The 27292-nt window shown below is 44.7% G+C and overlaps 1 protein-coding gene across 2 annotated transcripts in view; it reads right to left on the minus strand.

Moving 5' to 3' along the window:
- Positions 1-27292, minus strand: part of SCARB1 (scavenger receptor class B member 1) — a 251962-nt gene that overhangs the window by 65102 nt on the left and 159568 nt on the right. For both annotated transcript variants that reach the window (XM_030218831.1, XM_030218830.1), the window contains exons 5-6: positions 22441-22536; positions 5319-5434 (exon numbers count right to left, since the gene is read on the minus strand). In XM_030218831.1, coding sequence (XP_030074691.1) covers positions 5319-5434; positions 22441-22536 — 212 coding nt within the window. The remainder of the gene's footprint in view (positions 1-5318; positions 5435-22440; positions 22537-27292) is intronic.

Consider the following 27292-nt stretch of genomic DNA (forward strand, 5'->3'; position numbering starts at 1 on the left):
ACTGAAACCGCTGCCGAGTCCATGACACCTCAACTTGAAATTGCCTCAATCAGAATCCACAACAAAACACTACGCTATCATTTGAATTGTGTGTCTTGTTTTACAGACCTCCAGGTAATTGGAATGAAGGCCAAACTAACTTCATGGACTTCATTTCAAACACATGTGTAACCAACCCCAATGTACTAGTACTAGGAGATAAACCTTCACTTAGAAGACCCAAACTAAATCAATGCACGGGAATGTAAGGAATTCCTCCACTTATGGGATCTCAAATGGCCACAAATGCAAGCAACCCACGCCAAAGGGTACACACTTGATCTCATCTCACACAAACTTTCAACAGACCAGAACTTACTAATAACAGATATAAAATGGTCAGAAATACCCTGGATGGATCACTACAAACTAAACTTATCCCTACACTGGCGGAAGAAGGGATTACACCAGCTACAAGAACACACATCCTACAGCACAAGAGGTCAAGTAGACACAAAAACATTCTGGCAACTGATATACAACAATGAATGGACAGCACAAACAGACTCCATATACTTCCTCATGGAATGGGATAAAAGATGCAAATGCATACTAGATGAAATAGCACCCTTACCTTGATACCATGGTTCAACGAACTGAAAAAGCTAAAAACACAATCCAGGAAACTCGAACAAAAGAAACACACACTCAACACATGGAAACAAATCACAAAGAAAGTACAAATACGCAATAAGACAGACCAAAAGATCATACTATAAAACTAAAATAGGGACAGATTACAAAGACACAAATAAATTATACCAACTCGTGAACAACTTGGTTGGTGTCACGAGACACCAACTTGGTCACTACAACGCATACAGACATCCCATCTGCAGATAAACTTGCTACGTATTTCAATGAAAAAATTTTAAACCTATGCAACACGCTACCTTCATGACAACACGGACATCGAAAACTTCCTTAATGAGCTGGACCCAACCACTGGAGAATACCCGGCAGACCGAACCTGGTTAAACTTCACCCTACTTACTGTCAATACAGTTACACAGGCGATCAGAAGGTTCTCCAACACTCACTGCAAACTAGATACCTGTCCCACCTACGTAATGAAATCTGCCCCTGACTGCTTCATAGAAGACCTCACATCCCACCTAAATTACATGCTTCAGCAAGGTCTCTTCCCTAAGGAAAATGGCAACATCCTACTCACCCCGATACCAAAAGACACCAAGAAAAAAAACCAAATTAAATCACTAACTACCGTCCAATAGCATCCATCCCATTGTTAGTCAAACTGATGGAAAGCATGGTAGCCAAACAACTTATAGATTATATAAACAAATTCTCAATATTACACAAATCAGTCAGGTTTTCACCCCCTCCACAGCACAGAAACAGTACTACTCACTCTTCTAGCCAAATTTAAGCAGGAAATAGCAATAGGCAAAAACATCCTCCTCCAATTCGGCATGTCTAGTGCATTCGACATGGTAAACCATCAAACATATAAACGGCGAGTGACCGTACTCACTCGCAAATGCGCAGTAGAGACTTCCCTCTCTGCCCCGCCCCCGCGTCAATACGTGATGACGGGGGCAGGACAGAGAGGGAAGTCTCTACTGGCATGCTGCAGACGTCGGAACCACTCCCCCTCCCCCGGAGTCGCCGCCGCCCCTCCATCTGGCCCGAGCACTGTGAATTTACATCACCACGCAGCAGCAGGCACATCAGCAAAGCTGCCGTCGGGCTTCCTTCTCTGCCTTTGTCCCGCCCTCGCCAACGTTACGTCACACGAGGGCGGGACACAGGCAGAGAAGGAAGCCCGCCCTGACGGCAGCTTTGCTGATGTGCCTGCTGCTACATGCTGATGTAAGTTTACAGTGCTGCTCGGGCCGGGTGGAGGGGCGGCGGTGGCGACTCCGGGGGAGGCACCGACCTCAGGGGGGGGGGGGGCTCGGAAACCCCCCCATTCCAAAAGTAGCCCGTTTTCACAGGCTCAACGGCTAGTAATATATAAGACTACTAGATAAGTTCAGGATCGGTGGAAACACTTAGCTGGATCAAGGGTTTCCTAACCACAAGAACATATCAAGTAAAATCAAACTCAAAACATATCATCACCATGGAAAGCAGACTGTGGAGTACCACAAGGATCACCGCTATCACCTATCCTCTTCAACCTAATGATGACCCCACTAGCCAAGTCCTTATCCAACCAAGACTTTAACCCTTTCATCTATGCAGACATGTCACAATATACATTCCTTACAAATCTAACCTGATAGATCACCAACAAAATCAAGATCAGCTTGAACATCATGGACTCTTGGGCTAATGCATTTCAACTAAAACTCAACAAAGAAAAAACACAGTCTCATCCTCTCATCCCAACACAGCGCGGACAACCCCACAATCATCAACGCCCCAGATTACACCCTCCCTATCTCAGACAGCCTGAAAATCCTCGGCATTACAATGGACCGCAACTTAACACTGGAGAGCCAAGCGACATCCATGACAAAGAAAATGTTCCACTCAATGTGGAAGCTCAAACGCATGAAGCAATTCTTTCCAAGGGAAACATTTCGCAACCTGGTACAATCAATGGTACTAAGCCATGTAGACTACTGCAATGGAATGTATGCAGGATGTAAAGAACAAACCTTAAAGAAACTTCAGACCACTCAAAACACGGCAGCTAGACTTATCTTCGGAAAAACGCAATTTGAAAGCGCAAAACCCCTCCGTGAAAAACTACACTGGCTCCCGATCAAAGAACGCATTGCTTTCAAAATCTGCACTCTAGTTCACAAAATCTACGGTGAAGCCCCGGGATACATGACAGACTTGATCGACCTACCAACTAGAAACACATCCGAATCAACACGAATGTACCTAAATCTGCACTACCCAAGCTGCAAAGGACTCAAGTACAAATCAACCTACGCATCCAGTTTTTCCTACATAAGTATACAACTGTGGAACGCATTACCAAAAGCCTTGAAAACTATGTACAATCACCTAAACTTCCGGAAAACACTAAAAACTAACCTGTTTAAAAAGGCATACCCTACCGATCCAACATAAATGCCTGATCTCTGCAACACAACAAAACTAAAGTACGTAATGGACATAACACAACTCTTCCATTATGCTATGCCACATAAATCTTACCACAACATCACTTTGTATTTGTTCACTCCGGAGTCTGCAAACGCCTCTCCGGTACTATGTAAGCCACATTGAGCCTACAAATAGGTGGGAAAATGTGGGATACAAATGTAACAAATAAATAAATAAATAAGGTTTGAAAATCTACAGGCTTATACAGTCATCAACAGAGCTCCTGTCAACTGCACATTCCATCAATTAGATGTCATCTGGCTGAGACACATGCCTGCACATTCTTGGTCGTGGATCCAGTGGAACACAACACATTATTGCAGAAAGAGAGCTGCATGGGAGCAAGCATAGCGGGATTCCCACAGGAATGGGCCCAGGTCCTGTGGTATCCTCGCAGAAGTGCTTTCCCTCCCCCCCCAAGCAGAGGGTGCCCGCCTGGCCCATACTTCAAAGAACCCTGGTCTAGTGGCTTCTTCAGGGCAGGAAAGATCCCCACTTTCCTGCCGTGGCACTGATACTCTCATCTCTGCCTTTTTAAAATGATTGCCGAGACTTCTGCTGCTGGATGTCTCAGCAGCCATTTTTTAAAAAGCAGAGACAGCGAAAGGATCAGCAGCAGCAGGCAGGAAAGAGTAGGGATCGTTCCTGCCTCAAAGCAGCCACTAGACCACCAGGGTGCCTTGAAGTTATGTGCCAGGAGGGCACTCAGGGCCGGAGGTGAGGTGGATGGATAGAGTCAGGATGATCAGTTGAAACTATTTAGGTGAGCGTTTCCCCTTCCTTACACAGCCCATCATTACTGTACACTCAAAACAAAGCAAGCAAACCTATGAGCTGCTGCATCCATGTTGTCGTTCTTTGTTGGTGGCATTTATTTAATCTCACATGTGTTCAAACATGCCAGGTTGTGCAGCATACAGCTGTACACAGAGGAAGCATAATAACGGAATAACTTTTCATAGGTAGAGTAATAATTTGTTATAAATTGTAATCAGTATGTCATTTGGAGGGGCTGGTTACAGGAACACCCTAGCACTGTTATACTTGTGCAGAGATTTTTTTTTTTCTTCTTCTGGTAAAGGACCACTAAAACAGACATGTTATGATAATCAGGTGGTCAATATTCAAAGCTTTTATCTATTTACTTATTTATGACATTTATATCCCACAGGGCCGAATGGCCATCCAGTCTGCTCATCTTCGGTAACCACCAAGTCCTTTTTCTAAGAGAGATGTGCCTGCCCCACACTTTCTTAAATTCTGACACAGTCAGTCTCCACAGCCTCCACCGAGAAGCCATTCCACATATGCACCACCCTCTCCATGAGAACAGTATTTTCTCAGATTCCTCCTAAGCCTATTTCCTCTTAACTTCATGCTATGCCCCATCATTCCAGAAGTTTCCTTCATTTGAAAAATGCTCAATGGCAAATAAAGATCTGAATGGTCCATCCAGCCTGCCCAACAGAACTCATTACCAAATCATGATTAAAATCAACGTGTGATATTATATGCTTGATCACAAGCCTCATTGGTGTTTCTGGGACATGGGACCGTAGAAGTCCGCCCAGCTCTATCCTTATATTCCACCTATTGGAGCCGCCATCAAGCTCATTCCAGCCTATCCTAACTTTAGCTGAATTCTATTTCTCCCCTTCTTTTCAAATATTATTCCAATTTACTTAATAGTTGTGAAATAGGAGGAGGCTCTTTCATGGAAGCACAAATTATAGTTATTCCTAAACCTGGAAGAGATCCATGTTTGGTCTCTAATAACAGACCTATCTCCCTTATTAATAATACTGATAGCAAGATTTATGCTAAAATCCTAGCTTCCTGTTGACCAATTTTATCTTATATTATTCACCATGACCCAAATGGTTTTATCCCCAAAAGACCTACCACAGACAATGGTAGACTTTTCTGCAACATACTCTCACTGAAAGTTACTTACCCAGTTAGAGGGCCAAAAATTGCAGCTAACCAGCTAAGTTTTCACTGTGCTCTAACTAATCCCCCAGACCACCCACAAACTAGCCAGTTTTGGCATAAGTGGTTGGATTGGAGAAGACTCAACACTATCCAGTTAAGTGCTGCTGACTTTCTCTGGATAGCCCTGCACAAGCCATTTAAAATGGCCAGTAGCCTCTCCTGGCCATTTAAATTGCTTTGAATATCAACTCCTATCTTACCTGCAAGCTTCAGGGCTATAGAACTCCACATTCGTGGAAGGTGTCATGAAGGGGGGCCACATCTCTCCAGCTGTCCCATTAATCATATTGCACTGTGTAGAATTCCAGAATTTAACCTGCAGCAAAAATAATGTCTGTAAAAACCCTCACAGAACCACAAAAGGTTTCATCACTGGACATGTCCAAATGCCCACCTTACCAGATGAATTGTGTTCTCTCCCTTTCTGCCTGGCTTGTGTACATCCCAATTGATTAGGCCATTGCCCTGGGAACGTAGTAGGACTCCTCTCTGCTAAAGTACTTCTCTATGACAAAGGGCACTTCACTTTGGAACAATCTGGTATCTATTACAACACCAAAATTGATGATTTACCATAAGCAACGTTCAGTAAGCAAGGGAGTGGCAATGTTGCCAACTACATTATAACCAGGTGTATTTCATGTAGAAATTCAGAATGTAACCTAGCCAGCTAGTGCAGAATTTCAGCGTTGCATGTTTCATAGCCAAATCTACAGCATGGTCTTTTCCTCCTCCCATCCCTCTTACCCTCTCCCATGGCCAGATCACTACCTACACACTCCCCCCACCCCCCCCCCCCCCCAAGTTTTTGTACTTTGTGGAGGAGTGGCCTAGTGGTTAGGGTGGTGGACTCTGGTCCTGGGGAACTGAGGAACTGAGTTCAATTCCCACTTCAGGCACAGGCAGCTCCTTGTGACTCTGAGCAAGTCACTTAACCCTCCATTGCCCCAGGTACAAATAAGTACCTGTATATAATATGTTATCCGCATTGAGCCTGCCATGAGCGGGAAAGTGCGTGGTACAAATGTAACAAAAAAATATATGTCCCACCCCCTCTGTCACCTGCTTCATGTCAGACACCGCTGTGGATCGCATTGCTGCTGCCCTCCCCTCTCTCCGCTGCCTCTGACTAGCTTGTCCTCTCAGCCTTCAAGCTCCTGCTGCAGCCCCTCACTTTCTCTTCTTGCTCCCCCTAGTTTTCTCCCCACTTTCATCAGCTGAACTCACAGCAGCGCAATGCTGAGCTTTATTTCTCCTGTCGTGCTATCAGATGCACCTTCTTCAGTTTCGGGCTACCACAATGCCAAATCACATATTTTGATTGGCAAGTTGCCTCTTCAGTGAACCGCCCCAAGCCCTCTTCCGGATTTTTAATCAACTTTCACTGGTTTCTACTATTGCTCCTACCTACAACGTCACTTTGCTTCCTTTGTCTGCCCTAGCTAATGTCCGGTCTACTAAAATTGCCCCCTTACACTCCTCCCTTCCACCTTTACCCCCCAACCCCTCCTTCCCTGGGGTCCCCCTCCTGCTCTTCCACCACCCACTGCCCCTCAGCCTCCTGTACCTTTAAAAACTTTCTTCCTTCTCTCTACTCAAGATCCTCCAGTCACTCAATCTTTCTCCCTCACTTGATTCTTGGCCTGTTCTGGATCTATCTGTGGTATATTAAATACATTGTGTGAATTTTCAGCCATGACCTGGCCAATTATGTTATAGGGATAGCTTTAAAATCAAAATTAATATTAGTTAAACACCCCGCCCTCCAAAACAGAATGATACCATTGGGAACATCCAAATAGCTATATTTAGTCACTAAGCACAGGAAACAACTTTCACAACCTCTGATATAACTGGACAGTGGCTCCTTAGTTGGCTCAACCATTTTGAAAATTGCTCCCTTTGTGTCACGAGATGTGGCATTAATGCTCATTAAGACTGTACAAGGCCACCAGACAAAAACACTGGACTGCTGCAGTCCCAGACACCAAAAGAGAACCTGGAAGAGACCTGTTTCCCACACAGATCATGCAAAAATGGATCATTATCAGTGGGACTATGACCTTTTAAGTGCTGTTTGTAATCTTAGATCTCTGTCCACAGATGTTATCTTGTCCCTGTGTGGAGTTAGCATGCAATTAGCCCATAGCTCAGATCTTCCTTTTCTCATAACCACTCCAAAGTCCAGACTCTTGACTATTCTTATCACTAATTTTCAAATACTAGAGAAATTTGCTGCTGTGAAACTGTGCTCAGTTTTCAATTACAGGAGAGCTGGAAAAGGACTAACATAAAGCATGTTTCGGAAAGGGCAAGAACAGCCAAACCAACTCAATCCTACCGATTGCTAAGGAGTTGGAATTTTTGGCTGCCAGCAAGGATAACCAACTCTTAACGGCTGCAATTCAGACCATATCACAATACACAAGCATATTTATCCATGCACCTGAGCGTGCAACCACAGGTGAGAAAAGCTTAAGGAGACAGGGAAAAGTCAGGTGCACATTGACAGGAACACAGTCAAAATTTGCTTCTGTTTTACTAGTCATTCAGGGCTCCACAAGCTAGAAAGGCATTAAACCTCAAAGACAACCTCTCTAAGGAAAAAAAATAAAAAATAAAAAAGAAGCTATTTCTAGCCAAGGAGTCTGACAAATAAGTATGCTTCCATTCTGAAGACCAGACATTAGCAGAAGGGATAAACAACTCCAAATTGCAAGACAGCAGCATCCTCACAAACTTGGGTGTGTCAGAGCTTGAATAGCTTGTCGCTTCCACTGTAATGATAGGTTTTAAGTCCAAGAAAGAAGAAACAGCCAGTGGGAGGAAGTCATGAAGGGCAAGCTCTGATCGCAATCTGCTTACTGCATATTGCACTCCTATAGGGTGCTGTGCCCTTCTGTACATTGGTAAACAGAAATTATTTGGGAGACAGATTCCCTTAGGAGTCTCTTGCTGCTGTTTAAATGGAAAAAAAAAAAAAAGAAAAACTTGTTTGCTTCTCCAAAAGATACCACCAGAGCCCATTTAACCCACAAAAGGCAAGTTGAAATTTATGGTTAGGGAATGGTGAATTCTGAGTATAGAATTCCACTGCCACAAAAGGCTTACTGTAAAGTTTCCAGAATATTCTCTATTTCCACACATAGTAACATACATAGGGGCTCATTTTCAAAAGAGAAAAATGCCCCGAAAGTCGAATAAATCTGCGTCCCCCCCCCCCCTCACAAAAGCATCCAAATTTGGTATTTTCAAAACCAATTTTTAGACTTTTTTTTTAATGAAGTCCATCAAAAGTACGTTCAAATCACAAGGGGGCATTTCAGGGGTGTGTTAAGGGTGGGGTCTAGGCGTTCCTAGGACTTGGATGTTTTTCTGCCATAACGGAACAAAAATCAAAAACATCCAGGGCTACAAGTTGGTTTAGACCTGTTTTATTAACAAATAAGCCACAAAGAAGTATGACCAGATCACTGGAGGGAATCAGGGATGACCTCCCCTTACTCCTCCAGTGGTCACTAACCCCCTCCCAACCCCCACCCCCACAAAACTGTGATTTAAACACATTACTTGCCAGCCTCAGAATCGGGTCCATTAGAGCAGCATGCAGGTCCCTGGAGTAGTCTAGTGGTGGGTGCAGTGCACTGCAGACAGGTGAACCCAGGCCCATACCTCCCCCTACCTGTTACACTTGTGGTGGAAACTGAGCCCTCCAAAACTCACCAGAAACCCACTGTACCCACATATAGATGCCCCCTTCTCCCATAAGGGCTACTGTAATGGAGTACAGTTAGGAGTAGTGTTTTTTTTTTTTGGGGGGGGGGAGGGTCAGCTGATTTGCCCTTGCCATTTGCAGGACAGGCTGTAGAAGTTCGCCCAGCACTGTCTTTGTTCTAAAAAATTTCTGAAGTTGTTGAAGCCCCTGAAAAGTTCCACTCCAGCCCATCTAAGTCTATTCAGCCATGATCAGGGCACAGACCATAGAAGTCTGCCCAGCTCTGGCCTTGTTTCCCAATTCTCGGTGTTGCTACCTAATCTCTGCTAAGCTTCTTTGGATCCATTCCTTCTAAACACAATTCCTTTGTGTTTATCCCACGCATTTTTAAATTCCATTACCATTTTTATCTCCATCACCTCCCACAGGAGGGCATTCCCGTTATCTACCACCCTTTCCGTGAAAAAAAAACCAAAAAACACTTCGACATTATTTCTGAGTTGACCCCTTTCAACCTCAGTTCATGTACTAGTTCCACTGCCTTCCCATTTCTGTTTTTGATACAGGTCATTCAAATATATGAAAAGTATTAATCCACAATCACCCGTTTCTCCTTTCCTCCAGGGTATACACGTTCAGGTCAGTAAGCCTCTCTAGCATGTCTTGCTACGCAAAGCCCGTACCATTTTCGTTGCTTTTCTTTGAACCGTTTCAGGTCTTTTTACATCCTCAGTAAGATACAGCCTCCAAAACTGAATGCTCCACATAAAACCTGCTACAGTGAAACAGGTTAAGTTGGTTATAAAGCCTTCTATTACTTATACCATCTCGGATCAGCATGGTTTCGTTCGATGGAAACCATTCGGCATCTGTGTATCAGTTCGAGTCTAATGAATGAAGGGGCCCCTTTTACTAAGATGCACTACAAAAGGACTTGGGATCTCTTACTGAAGCGCACTAGCATTTTTAGTGTGCGCTAATATTTAGGCTGTGCTAAACGTTAGCGACATTCACAGGAATATATGGACGTCACCAACGTTTAGCGCCTCCTAAATATTAGCGCGCACTCAAAAGGCTAGCGTGCCTTTAAAAGACCCCTTAGCGCGTACTAACATAGGAATTTCCTACAAACTAAACCAATTTCTAGCACATCCCTAAAATAGGGACTTTACTTGCAGTTGCTGCATGCTAATGATGGCACATGACCTGCAAATAAAAAAAATTAATTAATGTGGGAGCACTGACTGCCTCCCTTTTAAGGGGCACTAAGGGTTCCTATGTTAAGCCTGCATTATTCACACTTCTATGCCCCAAAAATAGCATATACCACATGGTAAGCGTACACAAAAAGGAGTTACCACAAGACTCCTTAGTGCGTCCTGTGGGAAGCCTTTTTTTTTGGTGCATTAAGCCTATGTTAAGGCTTAGCACACCTTAGTAAATGGGCCACAAAGTCTACGAGCATTTTCATAGAGGACAGAACTGCCTGTAATTTTTTTTTTCCCTAACATTACATTACCTTTCTGACTTATATCCTCCTAACACCTCACAGTTCTGAGCGGGGTCACAAGGGCAAGAGGTCAGGACAATCCCTGGGAATAACTTAAGTCCATCATCAAATACCATTAACCTAAAACTTCAAAGCTTCTTGTAAAATAAATCTCTTAAATAAACACGGTTTTAATCCTCCTAATACTGTTCGGGAATTGCATAAAATTTATCAAAACCCTTCCAAAGCCTTGCTGCTTAGAAAGCCAATGATTTCTCAAAAAACTGTTAAGATGCTTTTTTTTCCTTTAACTGAGAGAAAGAACTGTGGTTTTGCCTAGTCTAATTCTTGAAAGAGCCCCAAAACAAAAATGTGACAAAGTTATCTGGAACCAAGCCATGCAAAACTAAACAGAAACATGTTTAAAGATAAACCTAGCTTCTACTGGCAGCCTCTATTGGCAACCAATGTAATTTGACATAAAATGAGGATATACTCTCACACTTGGAAAGCCCAAAGATCAGACGAACCGCCGTATTCGGTGTGCAATCTTTTCAAAGGGTTCTTTGTACAAACAGAATATATCAAATTACAATAGTCAAGACAATATAAGAGCATGAGTTAAGCGCTCAAATTGGCATCTGTCATAAGTACATAAGTATTGCCATACTGGGACAGACCAAAAGCCCATCAAGCCCAGCATCCTGTTTCCAACAGTGGCCAATCCAGATCACAAATACCTGGCAAGATCCCAAAAAAAGTACAAAAACATTTTATGCTGCTTGATAGCGGGGATGGGACGACTTCCCTATGAAGAAAGACTAAGGAGGCTAGGGCTATTCAGCTTGGAGAAGAGACGGCTGAGGGGAGACATGATAGAGGTATATAAAATAATGAGTGGAGTGGAACAGGTGGATGTGAAGCGTCTGTTCACGCTTTCCAAAATACTAGGACTAGGGGGGCATGCGATTAAACTACAGTGTAGTAAATTTAAAACAAATCTGAGAAAATTTTTCTTCACCCAACGTGTAATTAAACTCTGGAATTTATTGCCGGAAAATGTGGTGAAGGCGGTTAGCTTAGCAGAGTTTAAAAAGGGGTTGGACGGTTTCCTAAAGGACAAGTCCATAAACCGCTACTAAACAGACTTGGAAAAATCCAAAATTCCAGGAATAACATGTATAGAATGTTTGTATGTTTGGGAAGCTTGCCAGGTGCCCTTGGCCTGGATTGGCCGCTGTCGTGGACAAGATGCTGGGCTCGATGGACCCTTGGTCTTTTCCCAGTATGGCATTACTTATGTACTTATGCTTATCCCAGAAATAAGCAGTGGATTTTCCCCAAGTCCATTTTAATAATGGTCTATGGACTTTTCCTTTAGGAAGCCGTCCAACTCTTTTTTAAACCCCGCTAAGCTAACCGCCTTTACCACATTCTCTGGCAACGAATTCCAGAGTTTAATTACATGTTGTCAAAGTATTTCCAAATAATTCTCATCATAAAAACGTTTTGACCTGCGCTTCCATTGAGACCATACTCTCAAACTGAACACCTAAAATTTTTATTATTTTAGAAATTAAGAATTAACAGTGATAGTATTCCTAAAACTATCTGTATCTGGTTTCACAAACTTGTGACAGCTCATCCACCTATCCAATAAACTCACACAAAGAAATTCTAGAAAGATCAATATCAGTAGTCTATGAAATGGGAATTAATACCAAAATATCATTGGCATAAATATAATTTTTTTTTGTTACATTTGTACCCCGCGCTTTCCCGCTCATGGCAGGCTCAAGCTCTGCTGAGCAGGGACTGTCTCTTCATGTTCAAGTGTACAGCGCTGCATAAGTCTAGTAGCGCTATAGAAATGATAAGTAGTAGTAGTATAATGAAGGGAACAATTATTCTCCAAAAGATAGCAGGAATGCATTAACACAGGGGAAAGTGGGGACCCCTGTGGTACTCTAAGGGATTACTCCACTATAGAGATAATCCACCATTCCATTTGACTCTATATGATCATTTAGTAAAAAAAAAAAAAAAAATTTCAAAACATAACCAGTTATACCCAACTCCTCCAAATTATGTAACAGTAGGGAATGGTCTACTAAATCAAAAGCAGATGATAAATCAAATTGAAGCAATAACGCACTTCTTCCTTCGCTCTGTAGTAACCTTACTTTGTCCAACAAAGAATTTACCACCATTTCTGTACTGTAATAGGCTCAAAAGCCTGAATGAGATGTAGAAAGAACATTATACTGATCCAAATAATGTGTCAATTGCATCTTAACAAATCCTAACAAGTTTACAAAAAAGCAAAATTGAAGTGACAAGCCTATAATTAGATACTAAAGATTTTGACTGCTTTAAGTTTTAAAATAGGGGTTACAATTATTTCCCCAGGCTTATCTGGAAACTTAACCTAATTGTAAATTAATCCAAGAGAATAATCCAACCTGAAACAATGTTGGCCCGCCATCTCCATCAAAAACACACAATAAAAATCGAAACATTTCTTAAATTTGGAGAAACATCTCCAAGTTTGATCAGCATGTATCCCCTCCGTCACGTGGTCCCTCTCCACAAAAATGGAGACAGGGAAGAAGTGGGAAACTACAGACTGGCAAGTCTCACGTCGGTGGTAGGAAAAATAATGGAGTCGCTGCTGAAAGAAAGATAGTTAACTTTCTAGAAGCCAATGGGTTACAGGACTCGAGACAACATGGGCTTTACCAAAGGAAAATCCTGCCAAACAAATCTTATTGACTTCTTTGACTGGGTGACCAAATAACTGGATGAAGGACGTGCACTAGATGTAATCTACTTGAATTTCAGCAAAGCCTTTGATACGGTCCCCCACTGAAGACTTGTGAATAAGCTGAGGTTAACTTAGGACCGAAAGTGGTGAACTGGATAGAAAACTGGTTGACCGACAGGTGGCAGCAGAGTGATAGTAAATGGAATCCGCTCGGAGTAAAAGGAAGGTGGGTAGTGGAGTTCCTCGGGGGGGGGGGGGTCGGTGCTGGGGCCCATTCTGTTTAATGTATTTGTGGGAGATGTTGCTGAAGGGTTGAAAGGAAAGGTTTGCCTTTTTGCAGATGACACGAAGATAGCCAATAGAGTGGATACCCTGGAGGAAGTAGAAACAATGAGAAGGTATCTCCTAACATTAGAAGAATGGTTGAGGGTCTGGCAGTTAAAATTTAATTATGAAAATCAAACCAAGCAGCACCACGACAGCAAAATAATAAATACCAACACTGTCACCAAAACAACAGATTACAAACCTTGGGGTGTTGTTGTCTGAGGATCTAAACGTGAAGAAACAATGCGACAAGGTGACGGCCATGGCCATTAGGATGCTAGGCTGCATAGAGGGGTTTAACCAGCAGAAGAAAGCAGGTTTTGATGCCCCTCTACAAGTTATTGGTGAAGCCCCACTTGGAGTACTGTGTTCAGTTTTGGAGGCCGTATCTTGCTAAAGATGTAAAAAGACTGGAAGCAGTGCAAAGAAAAGCTACAAAAATGGTATGGGATTAGAACTGAAAGCCGTATGAGGAGAGGCTTGCCAACCTGAACATGTATACCTTGGAGGAAAGGAGAAAGAAGAGTGATATGATACAGACGTTCAAATATTTGTTAATCTGCAAACGGACCTTTTTCGGATACGGGAAGGCGGTAGAACTAGAGGACGTGAACAGAGGTTGAAGGGGGGGGGGGGGCAGACTCAGGAGTAATGTATTTTTTCACAGAGAGGGTGGTGGATATGTGGAATGCCCTCCCGCAGGAGGTGGTGGAGATGAAAACAGTAATGGAATTCAAACATGTGTGGGATAAACACAAAGGAATGGTTTCATGGAATCAGCGGAGATTAGGTGGCAACGCCGGTAATTGGGAAGCGAAAACCGGTGCTAGGCAGACTTCTACGGTCTATGCCCTGATCGTGACTGAATAGATATGAATGGACTGGAGAGTAAATTTTAAGGGATTTCGATGTTAGCTTCAGAACTTAGTATAAGAACAGAGCTGGGCAGACTCTACGGTCGTGCCCTGAGAATGGCAAGGACAAATCAAACTTGGATATAAAGTATCACATACCATGTAAAATAAGTTTATCTTGTTGGGCAGACTGGATGGACCGTACAGGTTTTATCTGCCGTCATTTACTAAGTTACATAAAGATTAAATAATTCAACTGCATCTTTTGCAAATCTCGCTCTAAGCTTTACAATTCTCTCTTGAAAACTTAGCTAAATTGATTTACTAAAGGAAGATGTTCAATATTGCAAGTCTGATTAGCTGGTAATTTTATAAGAGAACTTACAATAGTAAATAACAGCTCCATATTCATATAATTTTTTCCAATTTCAAACTATCATATGCCTTTCTAGTTATTTTCAAAGCTTGCTTATATTTATGAACTTTTTCAGGACAAGCAGCTAAATAAAGGATGACCATTTTCGCTCCAATTTTCTACATTTTCATTTTAGTTCTAATGAATCAGAAGTGAACCATTTACCACTTTTCCTCGATTGCTTTCACTCTAAACATAAAGGAGCCAACTCATCTAATATTCAGACCATCTATTAATTTTTCTCTATACTACTTAACATTTCTAAAGCGCTACTAGGATTACGCAGCGCTGTACAGTTTAACAATGAAGGATAGTCCCTGCTCAAAGGAGCTTACAATCTAAAGGACGAAATGTCAAGTTGGGGCAGTCTAGATATCCTGGATGGAGGTATAATGGTTATGCGCCGAAGGCGACATTGAAGAGGTGAGCTTTGAGTAATGATTTGAAGATGAGCAGGGAGGGGGCTTGGCGTATAGGCTCAGGGAGTTTATTCCAAGCATAGGGTGAGGCGAGGCAGAAAGGGCGGAGCCTGGAGTTGGCGGTGGTGGAGAAGGGTACAGAGAGGAGGGATTTGTCCTGTGAGCGGAGGTTTCGGGTAGGAGTGTAAGGGGAGATGAGGGTAGAGAGGTAATGAGGGGCTGCAGATCGAGTGCATTTGTAGGTAAGTAGGAGAAGCTTGAACTGTATGCGGTACCTGTTTAATTCAGTGGCATAGCCAGACCGGACACTATGTAGATACTCCTACATAATTGCCTTAGAATGCACTCGATCAAGGATTTCTAATAAGCAGTCTGCCCAACAGCTGTCATGCATCAATATAACAGATATCAAATGGACAAACACCTTGGACCGATCACTACAAATTAAAGCTATCACTAAACTGGCAGAGGAAGGGATCATATCATACACAAGAACCCACAACTTACAGCATGAGAGGCCAAATAGACCCAAAAGCGTTCTGGCAACAGATATATGACAAAGATTGGTCAACACCAACGGACCCCATGCACTACCTGTCCGAATGGGACGAAAGATGCAGAAGCGTATTAGATGCCATAGCACCCTTAAAAACAAGAATTTCAAGAAAACAAACAATACCATGGTTCAACAACGAATTTTTAAAAAACTCAAAATGCAATCCAGGAAACTCGAATGAGCATGAAAAAAAACTGAAATATGAACAATCCCTCAATGCATGGAAGCAAATACAAAGAAAATACAAATATGCGACAAGACAGACCAAAAGATCCTACTACAAAACAAAAATAGGAACGGATTACAAAGACCTGAAGAAACTATTCCAACTCGTAAACAAACTACTAGACTACTCCAATCACCACAACCAACACAGACATAACATCCACATACAAATTTGCTAAATACTTCAAGGATAAAATAATAAAAATACGCAACACACTTCCTCAGCACAATACCGACATTGAAAACTTCATCAATGGCATGGACCCAACCTTTGGAGAATACCCAGCAGACCATACCTGGACAAAATTTGCTCTCCTCACCATTGAATCAGTCACATGCGACCCATAGGTTCTCCAATACCCAGTGCAAACTGGACATCTGCCCCAGCCACCTACTTAAATCTGCCCCCAACTGCTTCATAACGGACCTCGCATCCCATCTAATCTGCATGCTCCAAAAAGGTCTCTTCCCTGAGGAACACGCCAACATCCTACTCATCCCAATACCAAAAGACACCAAGAAAAAAAAAAAACAATCTCGCCAACTACCACCCAGTTGCATCCATCCCACTAGTAGTCAAACTGATGGAGAGCCTAGTGACCAAACAGCTCACTGAATACCTGAACAAGTTCTCATTACTACATGAATCACAATCAGGATTCCGCCCCCTCCACAGTACTGAAACTGTACTAGTTACTCTCCTGGCCATCAAGCAGGAAATAGCTACAGGTAAAAGCATTCTTCTCCTCCAATTTGATATGTGGAGCGCTTTCGATATGGTAAACCACAATATACTACTAAGACTCCTAGACCACTTCAGGATTAGTGGAAACACACTTAACTGGATCAAGGGTTTCCTAACCACCAGAACATACCAAGTAAAATCAAATTCAAATATATCACTGCTGTGGAACGCAGACTGCGGAGTACCTCAAGGATCACCACTATCACCAATACTCTTCCAACAATGATGATCCCACTGGCCAAAGCCTTATCCAACCAAGGCCTCAACCCATTCACTTATGCAGATGATGTCATAATCTACATTCCCTTCAAACACGATTTGACAAACCACCAACGAAATCAGGCTCAGCCTGAACACCATGGACTCATGGGCAAATTCATTCCAACTGAAATTGAACACTGAAAAAACACACTGCCTCATTCTATCTTCTCAAAACAATAAGTACAATCCCACAACCATAAACACCCCAGACCACACTCTCCCTATCTCACAGCCTAAAAATACTCTGCATCATAATCGACCATAACCTCACTCTTGAAAGCCAAGTAAACTCTACAACAAAGAAAATGTTCCATTCAATCTGGAAGCTTAAACGTCTAAAACCTTTCTTCCTGAGGGAAACATTTTGTAAACTAATACAACAAATGGTACTAAGCCGTGCAGACTACTGCAACGGAATCTACGCGGGATGCAAAGAACAACTCACAAAGAAACTCCAAACAGCCCAGAACACAGCAGCCAGGCTGATATGCGGTAAAACACAATTCGAAAGTGCGAAACCCCTCTGAGAAAAATTGCATTGACTCCCAATTAAAGAACTCATTACCTTCAAAATCTGCACCCTGATTCATAAAATTATCTACGGCGTAGTCCCAGGATACATGATAGACCTCATAGATCTGCCAAACAGAACCGGATCATCTCGAACTTACCTAAACCTCCACTACCCAAACTGCAAAAGACTCAAATACAAAGCAACCTATTCATCCAGCTTCCCCTATATAAAGTACACAACTATGGAACGCGCTGCCAAAAACAGTGAAAACAATCTATGACCATCTATCTAAACTTCAGGAAATCACTAAAAACCTACCTGTTCAATAGGGCATACCCTACTGACCCAACTTAGATGCCCAACACTCTGCAATCACAGCAAACCCAATGATCATATTGGACACTATTTAACCTTCCCTTTCCTGACCCCCCATTGTGTCTGGAACAAACGCACCTTTATTCGACCACAATCTCACCTATATTTGTTTCTCTATCGGTCTTGGCAAACGCCTTACGGTACTATGTAAGCCACATTGAGCCTGCAAATAGGTGGAAAAATGTGGGTAACAAATAAACCACATACATACTTCGAACCTATGCTGTAAACCTTACCACCACCAATTCTGAACACACAAATACCAACAGTAGTACCTTTAAAAAGGCAGCAGTGAATATACACAACAGCGTGTGTCCGATTAGAAAAGTCAGATAAATCAGACTAATTTAAATCCCCACACAAACCACATGCCAGAAGACTCTCACTTCAGTCCCATGCAGAACACAGATCAACCTCAATTACAGAATAAAGAACCAAAAATTTTAAGTTGTCATGTAACCCCAACATTAGCCCTGCCCTTCCCCTCCATCCCTCCCTGTAGCCCCATCATCCCTATCCTTGCCACCCTCCCATTTCTTCCTATAGCCTGGCATCAGCACTACCATTCCTTACACCCCCATCCCACATGATCCCTACCCTTCCCACTCATCCCCATCCATTCCTGTAGCCCAGCATTAGCCCCCCCTCCCCCACATCCATTCCTATAGCCTGGCATCAGCCCTACCCTTCCCACCCCCCCCCCCCAATCCCTGTAACTTGGCATCAGCCCTACCCTTCCCTTCCTTCCTACCCCCCCAATCTAACCCTATAGCTCAGAATCAGCCCTACCCTTCCTACCCCCCCCCCAATCTATCTGCACAGCCTTGCAATGGCCCCTTTCCTTCTCTACCTTATCCCCCCATCCATCCCCACAGCTTGGCATCAGCCTTTCCCTTCTCTACCCTACCTTCAAATCCCTGTAGCCCAGCAACAGCCCTTCCCTCTTCTCTACCCTACCCCTCTCCCTGTAGCCTAGTGTCAGCCCTGTCCTATCCCCTACCCATCTCCCCCCCTCCAAGGCATATGAGAATTAAATATAAATTTTTTTAAATGTCCTGGGCACTGCAGAGCCCCCCCCCCCCCCCCCCCAATTAAAATCTAAAAGCTTTTTTATTTTTTTTAGGAACCTGGGTATGGCAGAGACCATCCCCACCAACAAAAACATTTACAATCTTTTTTTTAAATTAGCCTGGGCACTCAGCCCAACCCCACCCAGAAACCCATCATTAAAATTTTTTGGTAGGTTCTAAAGGTATATTTAATGGATTTAAACATCTCGTTTCCCCCTAGGGAGTGAAGAGCCCACCGTCACTACACTCACTGTACATGTTAAAATATGTGTATATTTTACCTGGGCAGCTGGGCTTGATTTTCCCAAACTTGTGTGCATATGGTGGCGGATACAGACCCAGAGCACTGCAAACTATGCTCCGTGTACTGGCTCCTGTGCCTGTTTGGGGCCATAGGGGAAAGCTGAAGCCTGTCTGGGAGAGGCTCAACTGAAGGCCAATTCAGGCAGTGAGGGCCCAATAACGTCTTCTCTTGCAGCCAGCTACCACTGGAATAGTGGAGGAAACCTGGAGGCTTAGCCGCAGCACTGGTGCAGAATTTTTCTGTGCAGCACCAGACTTGCTCGCCATGAGGGCACGCAGGGCCGGTCTTAGCAAGTGCGGGGCCCTGTGCAGACCAATTTGGTGGGGCCCCATCCTAGCCCCGCCCCACCCTAGCTCCACCCCATTGATAAGATATTGTACTGGAACCTGAGAGACAGACGAAGGTAGCCATGGTGATTGTACTGCTGCTGTCCGAGGCAATCGCCTAAGTGATAGGGCTGGCCCCATTTTGAGGGGAGATGGTGTGAGGGGCATGCTGAGGCCATGGGATGAAATAGGGACCATAGAGAAAAGATACTAGACCACCAGGGGTGCAAGGGAATAGGACAGAAACGCCGGGAAACAGTGGACATGGAGAGGAAAAGAGAGATGGGTGATACTGGACATAGAGGAATAGGGAGAGATGCTGGAGGGAGGTGAAGAGGGGAGAGTCACTGGATGTGGAGAGTAGAAGGGAGATACCTGGGGAAGCAGTGGAGAAATTAAGTGACTAACAATAAGGGAAACACTGGGGAGGCAGGATGAGTGAGAGCGGAAGGATGAATGAAGTTTGGGGAGCACTGCAGCAAGAATGACTAAGGCTGTAATACAGGCTACTGGGGAGATGAGAGGCTTGGACATAAATATTGGGAAAGGATAACAGGATCTGGAGTGGGACAGCACTAAGAGAGGAAGATGGATGGGGATGTGTGGCAGCACTAGTGAGAGAATGAATGATACTGGGAGGATGGAGGGTGACTGAGGTGGAGTACAGGTGAGACTTGGGGTGAACCCTTAGGAAGCATGAGGCATATGGGACCACCTAGGGGAGGATGAGTAAGGCTCAGAAGGGAGAATTAATAAAATTAAGGTGCATTGAAGAAGGGAGGTAAAAGATGATTAAAAGGATATCTATGGGTAAAGGTGAGCAGGGACTGAAAAGGGGAAGAAGGGGACTACTGTGGCTCTGCTCACTGGTAGCAAGGGTCCCAGGCAGGCAAAACCTTTGACAAAATGGTGGACATACAGCTGAAACATTTCAAACCACCACCACAGAGACAGACAGTACTTTAATTTAAAAAGGTTCTTCCTATAGAAAAAAAGCTATCATCATACCTGGCTTGCTGCCTGCCTTAAGGATTGGCACAACTGTTGTAGGCAGCCCTGTCTGTTGCTTTGCTGGCAGCCCTGTCTGTTGCTTTGCTCGCTCGACTCCACCAAGTCTGCATGCGCTCTCGCTCGCACCACAGTCAGCGACGATGGCTCACCACCTCGGACCAGGCTCCAGCTTTTCCCGCTCAGTGACTCCCACCCTCGTGGAAACAGGAAATACCTCATCAGAAGGGAAGTGAAAAGCTGGAGCCTGGAGGTGAGCCGTCGTGCTGCAACTTGTCTGTCACCGTTGGGGGCGGGGCCGTCGCTGCCTGGCTCGCTGCAATGTTACTGTCGCCGGGGTCCGGGGACTCTGGCGCTGACGGCGGGCTCAGTGGGCCCAAGCCGGGGGTGGGCGGCCCGCCGGTGGTGGCGGGAGCGGAGCGGCTGAGCCGCGGGATCATCGTGAATGATGCGGTCATCGTCCGAGGCGAGCAGAGGTCGGAGCAGAAGCAGAGTTCAGGTGCGCTGCGCGGGGCCCCCTTAGGCGCGGGGCCCTATGCGGCCGCCTTGGTCGCCTCTGCCTAAGATCGGCCCTGAGGGCATGGAGTAATGAGAGCAAGAGCAGCAGAGAAAAGCACTGTGGAAGCAGCGGCACAGCTATAGAGTGGTCAACTTCCTGACCACGAGTATAGCCAAACCTCACAGTGGGAGGGGGCCAGAGCCCGAGGTGGGGTGGCACATATTAGTCTGCCGCCCCGCTGCTGCTCTCCCCTTGCCGCTCTTCCGCTGCCCACAGCAGCAAATACCTTGGCTGGCAGGGGTCCACAACCCGCCGCCGCCGCCGCATCCCCTGCCCTGTTCTCTCTTCCTCCTGATCTCTGTGGAGGACTTAATGAGGAAGAGAGAATGGGGCAGGGAATGCGGCGGCGGCACCCTAGACTGGCGCTGGACAAGGCTTCAGCTGGCGGGGGTTGGGGACCCCCACCAGCAAAACCAGAGGCTCAGATGAAATTGGGGGGGGGGGGGGGGGGGGCACAGGCACCCATGGCCCCATCTAGCTACGCCACTGTTCCTGACCCGGACCACAACCAAAAAAAAAGCACAAAACAATTAGGCAGGTTACCACAGGTAGGACTCAGCCTCTGGAGGACTAAACTCTGGAGAGCTGCTGTTTTCTGCCAGCTTTAGGCAAAATGTACATGGCTGCTGAGCCGGGGCAGAACCGACTGCACTACCAGTACAGCCTGACCAGCACCAAATGGAGGAGCAGGACAAATTGAGTGGGCCTGGGCCCTAGCTATGCCCCCGGTTTAAAATTACCATATCTAAAAATTTACCAACATCTATTCTTCCCCTAATGGAACAGTAGTAGACATGCTTAGAATAACCTTAAACTTACACCAGTTGATACTGAACAAAAATGATCTGACCACAAAGATCGTTCCCAGACAACATCCGATAAACTGATGTTAGAAGCAGAAATATTACCACTAAAAGAAATTAAAGCCAATTGGTGAACATGAGTTGTATTAGGAGTAGGTATAGTATAGTTTTAAAAAAAGGGGTCAATATTCAAAGTGATTTAGCCAAGTAAGAACTGCATAAATAGACCACATAAAAATCACTCCTATCCTTATGCAGTGCCTCATAACCGGCTAATTGCTGAATATGGTACTTAACTGGCTATGTGTTAAGACGGCTCTGGAAACTCGGAAATTTAATGCTGGTGCCCCAACACGGCCTGGCATTAAATTTATGGGTTTATGCTGGCAGCAGTCAGCAAAACGCTGATCACCACCGGCTGAACATCGAGCCCAGAAGCTTTGCTTTTCTCAGGAGAAAACAAAAAGGTACCAGCTCATATCAAAATAAGGAGTTTCCTGCTGTAGTGACTGTTTTCAAGATTGTACAGGAGCTTTATTATACTTGCTGTGAATACTAAGAATCCCACCAAGAGCGACTTCGCTTATCAGTACCTTTTTCTGTCCATTCCACGTATCTATCATTTGCACCTTCTTAAAGTCATCCACTCCAGTAAAGACTGTAAACATTCCTGAATTTGTGTTGTTAAACTGTAGGGAATAAAAGGCGTAAACGTAGTCACATTTTCAGCAGTGCTGCACATATAAAGGCAGATTTTAGGAAGAATGTACTAATCTGAATGGAGACAGTCAGGATGTGTCTACTTTCACTAGTATTTTAAAACAGAATTTGTTGATGTAGAATAGGTTGTAAAATATATCCAGGAATGAATGTATGCGCTGGTTTAAGTGCTGTGGGAGCATCATTTTAGAAGCATCAACATTTAAAATATCAACAGTGTTAACACAGTAACATACATGTCTATGTGCATGAGCGTAGGATGGGGTGGAGCATATTCATGTGTGTGTGTGTATATATATATTCAAATGATATGCTAATATGGAGGAAGGAAGGAAGGGAAAAAGAGCTGGCTTTTTTGGGGAATAACCATAATGAATATGTATGAGATATCAAGCCACCTCTTTCTCCCTCCCTTCCTTCCTTCCTCCTTACCCAGCACTCCCTCTTCCTCTCCAATAGTACTTCCCCACCCCCCCTTCCCATACCATACCAGTGTTGACCTTAGAAATGCATAGGCTCTATATGTAGATCCTTCAAGAGGTAGTGTGTCATGATTTAGGCTCTACACCCTTTCTGATGTTTTGGTGCCACCTCAGTAAGGCCAACACACAATCTCTCCACTGCAAAACTCTATACACAAACTTGTGTAAAAACACTCATATCCTTACTAAACCATAACAGCACTAATTCCAAGGACAGGACGAGCTACAACCTTATGTGTGAAAAGGCAGAACTGTAATTACACCAGGCTCTAAAACACCAATATACTACCTCGTGAAAAAAAAAAAAGCAAAACAAAAAGGGCTGCAAATACTACACACTAGCAGAATGCTGCACCTTGATCACACATGAAAAACACATGACAACAGACATGACACAAGGAACTAGAAATCAAAAAATATGAAGGCAAAATACTGAACTGGAAAGTTAACTAAAGAAGTCAGACTCAGCATGCAGCAATACCAGAAAAATTGAAACTTACATGCAAAATATCATAGATGCGCATTTCAAAAAGCTAACATATTCCAATTAATAAATTCTGAATAAAATACTTTCTACCTTTATTGTCTGATCATTTAGTTTTTCTATTCACTTTGGTCCCAGTGTCTTCTGTTTTATGCAGTGTCTTCTTTCCATTTGATATTTTTTCTCTCACCATGTCCCCCCCCATCCTCCTGTGTCCTTATCAACGTGTTCCAAACCAGCCCTTTCCAAACGTGTTCCAAACTCAGCAGTTTTCCCTCCATCCATATCCAGCATTTCTCCTCACTCCCCTCCATCCATGTGCATCTACTTCATCTGTCTTCCCTCCCCTCCATCCCTGTCCGGCATTTCTCCTCTCTCCCTTTCCCTCCATCTGTCACGATTGTGACTTTCTTGGTTTGTGCTCCTCTCGCCCTCTGGTGGCCAGAACCGGTAGCTGCCATAGACTTTCCAGACTCTTTTTAGTCCGGTCCAGATATTTTAGCCCTCCAGTCTTACTTGGAAGTTTGGCAGCTAGCCTCACCCTTAGCTGCCTTGAGATTGCTGCAGCTGAGCCTCAGCTGCTGATGGGCTTATTAGCCACCTGGAAACTTTCTGCTTGGCCTTTGCAAACGCCAAAGATCCAGGTTAGTGTTTGGTGCTGATAGGAGCACTTCTGCCTGCTTGTTTTAGCTTCCCTGCTTTACCCTTCTGGTGTTGATAGGAGCATTTCTGTCTTGCTGTGCTGTAGGAGCAACTTCTGCCTTGTCTTGTGTCTTACCTGTATGCCTTGTTCTCGTCTGGGTGCCTGTGGGCACTCCTGTTTTGAACCCTAACCCTGTTTCTGTCAAGCTTGTTCTGTATCCTATTCCCTGAGAATCCCGTATCCTCAGAAGTGCCAAACCCTGTATTAGTCAAGCTTGTTTAGTATCCTGTGTCCGGTGTGAGAATCCTGTTGGTCTAGTCTGTCTGCTAGCTAGGTCCAGTAAGTCCTGCCGGCCACCTGCACCTGGGGGCTCAACCCCTGGAGAATGGTGGTCAAGCGCAGGTGAAGACCGGTTGCTCTGTCCTGCTTATTCCCTGCCTGCTGCTGTAGTTCCAGTCCTGTGGTTCCAGTTCGATTGTTCCAGCTTTGCCTGTCTACAGCTTCTCCTGCCTTGCTTGTTTACCCAGTCCTGGTTGAGGGTCTTGCCTACTGCTGCCGCTTATTGGCAGCGGTCCAAGGGCTCACATGGTTCTAGTGTCTGAGAGCCTGAGACCGTGACACCATCCATGTGCATCTCCTTCCTTTGTCTTTCCTTCCCTCCATCCTTGTCCAACATTTCTCCTCTCTTCCCTGCCCTCCACTCCATCCATGTCCAGCATTTCTCCTCTCTTCCCTCCCCTCCATCCATGTGCATCTCCTCCCTGACTTCTCTCCCCTCCCGCCATTCATCCGTCCAGCAACTCTCCATTCTCCTCTGTCCTCTCCTCCATCCACCCATATCCAGCAAATGTCCTGTCCCCTGCCCCCTCCATTCATCCATCCATGTTCAGTAATTCTCCTCTCTCCCCTCCCCTGCCCTCCCCTCATCCATGTCCAGCAACTCTCCATTCTCCCCTGCCCTTTCCTCCATCCATATCCAGCAAATTTCCTCTCTCCCCTTTCCCCTCCATCCATCCATGTCCAGCAATTCTCCTCCATCCCCTGCTCTCCACTCCATGTCCAGCAACTCTCCATTCTCCCCTGCCTTCTCCTCCATCCATCTCCAGCAAATTTCCTCTCTCCCCTGTCCCCTCCATCAATCCCTGTTGTCCAGCAATTCTCCTCTCTCCCCTGCCCATCCTGTTTCTTTCCATCCCCTTCCCCATTCTATCCAGCGTCTCCTCCCCCTTCGCAGCATCTCCCATCTCTCTCAATAAATAACGACAACGTGGATGCAGCAGCTCACAGGTTTGCTTGCTGTGTTTTGAGTGAACGGCGACGGCTGCGCGGGGGAGTGGAAACAGAGATTTACCAAATGGCTTCCTTCCTTACAGTGGACTAGACTGGAGTGGAAGTGAGCCAGCCTCTCTAGTACCAAAGTTGCAGCGGCGAACGGGCGGGCGGTGGTAGTAAAAGCAGCAACCAGCCAGGCTCGACTCTGTCCTTCACTTCCCTGCCCTCTCTGCATCCCGCCTTCCTCTGATGTCATTTCCTTTCAGGTGGGCAGGACGCTGAGAGGGCAGGGAATTGAAGGACGGAGTCAAGCCTGCCTGCTTGCTGCTTTTACTACTGGAGTGGTGCCCCGCCCTCCAGTTCGCCACTGCGGGTAAGAAGACGAAGTCGTCGTCGTTTGGGGGGGGGCAATGCCCCCCCTTGCCCACCCCCAGTCTACGCCCATGTCTATTGGTATTTCGGTGTCAGCCATTTTAGAAACCTACTCAGCTATATTTCACCAAGTTGCCACAGCGCCCAACCAGTATTCCTTTCAGAAGAGAGTTGGGTTACAAAACACATGGGGGACTGAGGGTGTGCCTCTCCCTCCAGTGGTAGACCAAGAAGGGAGAGAGGAGCAGATGCCAGGTGGAGGGAGAGAAAGAGGATGATAGCAGGGGCAGAAGGAAATCTTGAAAAAAAACAAAAACAACACCACACACTTGTATATATGGGGACAGGGTGGGAGTGGGAACGGCCCACCCGAAATGGCAGATCTGGCTACACTCCTGGTCCTCAGTTTACCAGATCAGCATCTAGTAAATCAAGTTAAAGGAACATCCAAAATATTATCTGGATGAGTATAGGAATGCAATTTTCTATGCAGTAGGGCCAAAGCTTAGGAATACTCTTCCTTTAGAAGTAAGGTCTATGAAGAATATGCACAATTTATAAAAAAAAAAAAAAAAATTAGGTCATTTTATTTCAAAGGGCATTTGTAGCTCTTTAATTTAGGTTCTATATTAGAAATGTTATTTGTGACTGCTTCTGCATAGGATTGATGATGTATTTGTTGTGTATGTTTGTTTATGATTGTATTACATAACCTGCTCAGAACTGTAGATGACACTGGCTAGAAATCTTATAAATAAAAGCAGCTAGCTAGGTAGCACCACTGAATATTGGCAATGCCTGGACAACCCCTGGCTTCCGACTCCACCCCAGACCAACTCAGCACTAAATGGATTGTGACATGGCAGTCAGCAGATCTTCAGTGGCACTCTAGTTAACCCTGAACAAGTGATTTAACCAGCCAGGAGCCTTTCTGGCCAGTTAGATCGCTTTGAATAACGACCCGTGTGCAATTAGTGAGTGGGTGGATGGGGTCAACACCCTGCAAAGACAACCCAATTGACAATAATGACCATTTACAAAGCCAGAGAACTGGAGAATCAAGACTCCTGCTAAAACAATGACAAAAAAAAATAAAAATTAGCTCCCTCCAAATTTTGTCCAAAACAAACAAAAAAAAATACACCTTTCCACCATGCAGTACATATACTCCCACTCTGTAGCATTTTAGTACTTGGTATCACTATAAAATCATGCTTCTATGAATGGCTACTGCTCGGTGTACACTGGGCTTCAATTTTAGAGATTAGCATGTAATAGTTCTGAGGTAGGCAATTCCAGTCCTCGAGAGCCACAGGCAGGTCAGGTTTTCAGGATATCCACAATGAATATGCAGGAAACAGATTTGCATACCAAGGAGGCAGTGCTTGCAAATCTCTCTCCTGCATATTCATTGTGGATATCCTGAAAACCTGACCTACCTGCGGCTCTCGAGGACCGGAGTTGCCTACCCC

The sequence above is a fragment of the Microcaecilia unicolor genome, chromosome 11 (assembly GCF_901765095.1).
Source record: "Microcaecilia unicolor chromosome 11, aMicUni1.1, whole genome shotgun sequence".
NCBI classification, from domain to species: Eukaryota; Metazoa; Chordata; class Amphibia; order Gymnophiona; family Siphonopidae; genus Microcaecilia; species Microcaecilia unicolor.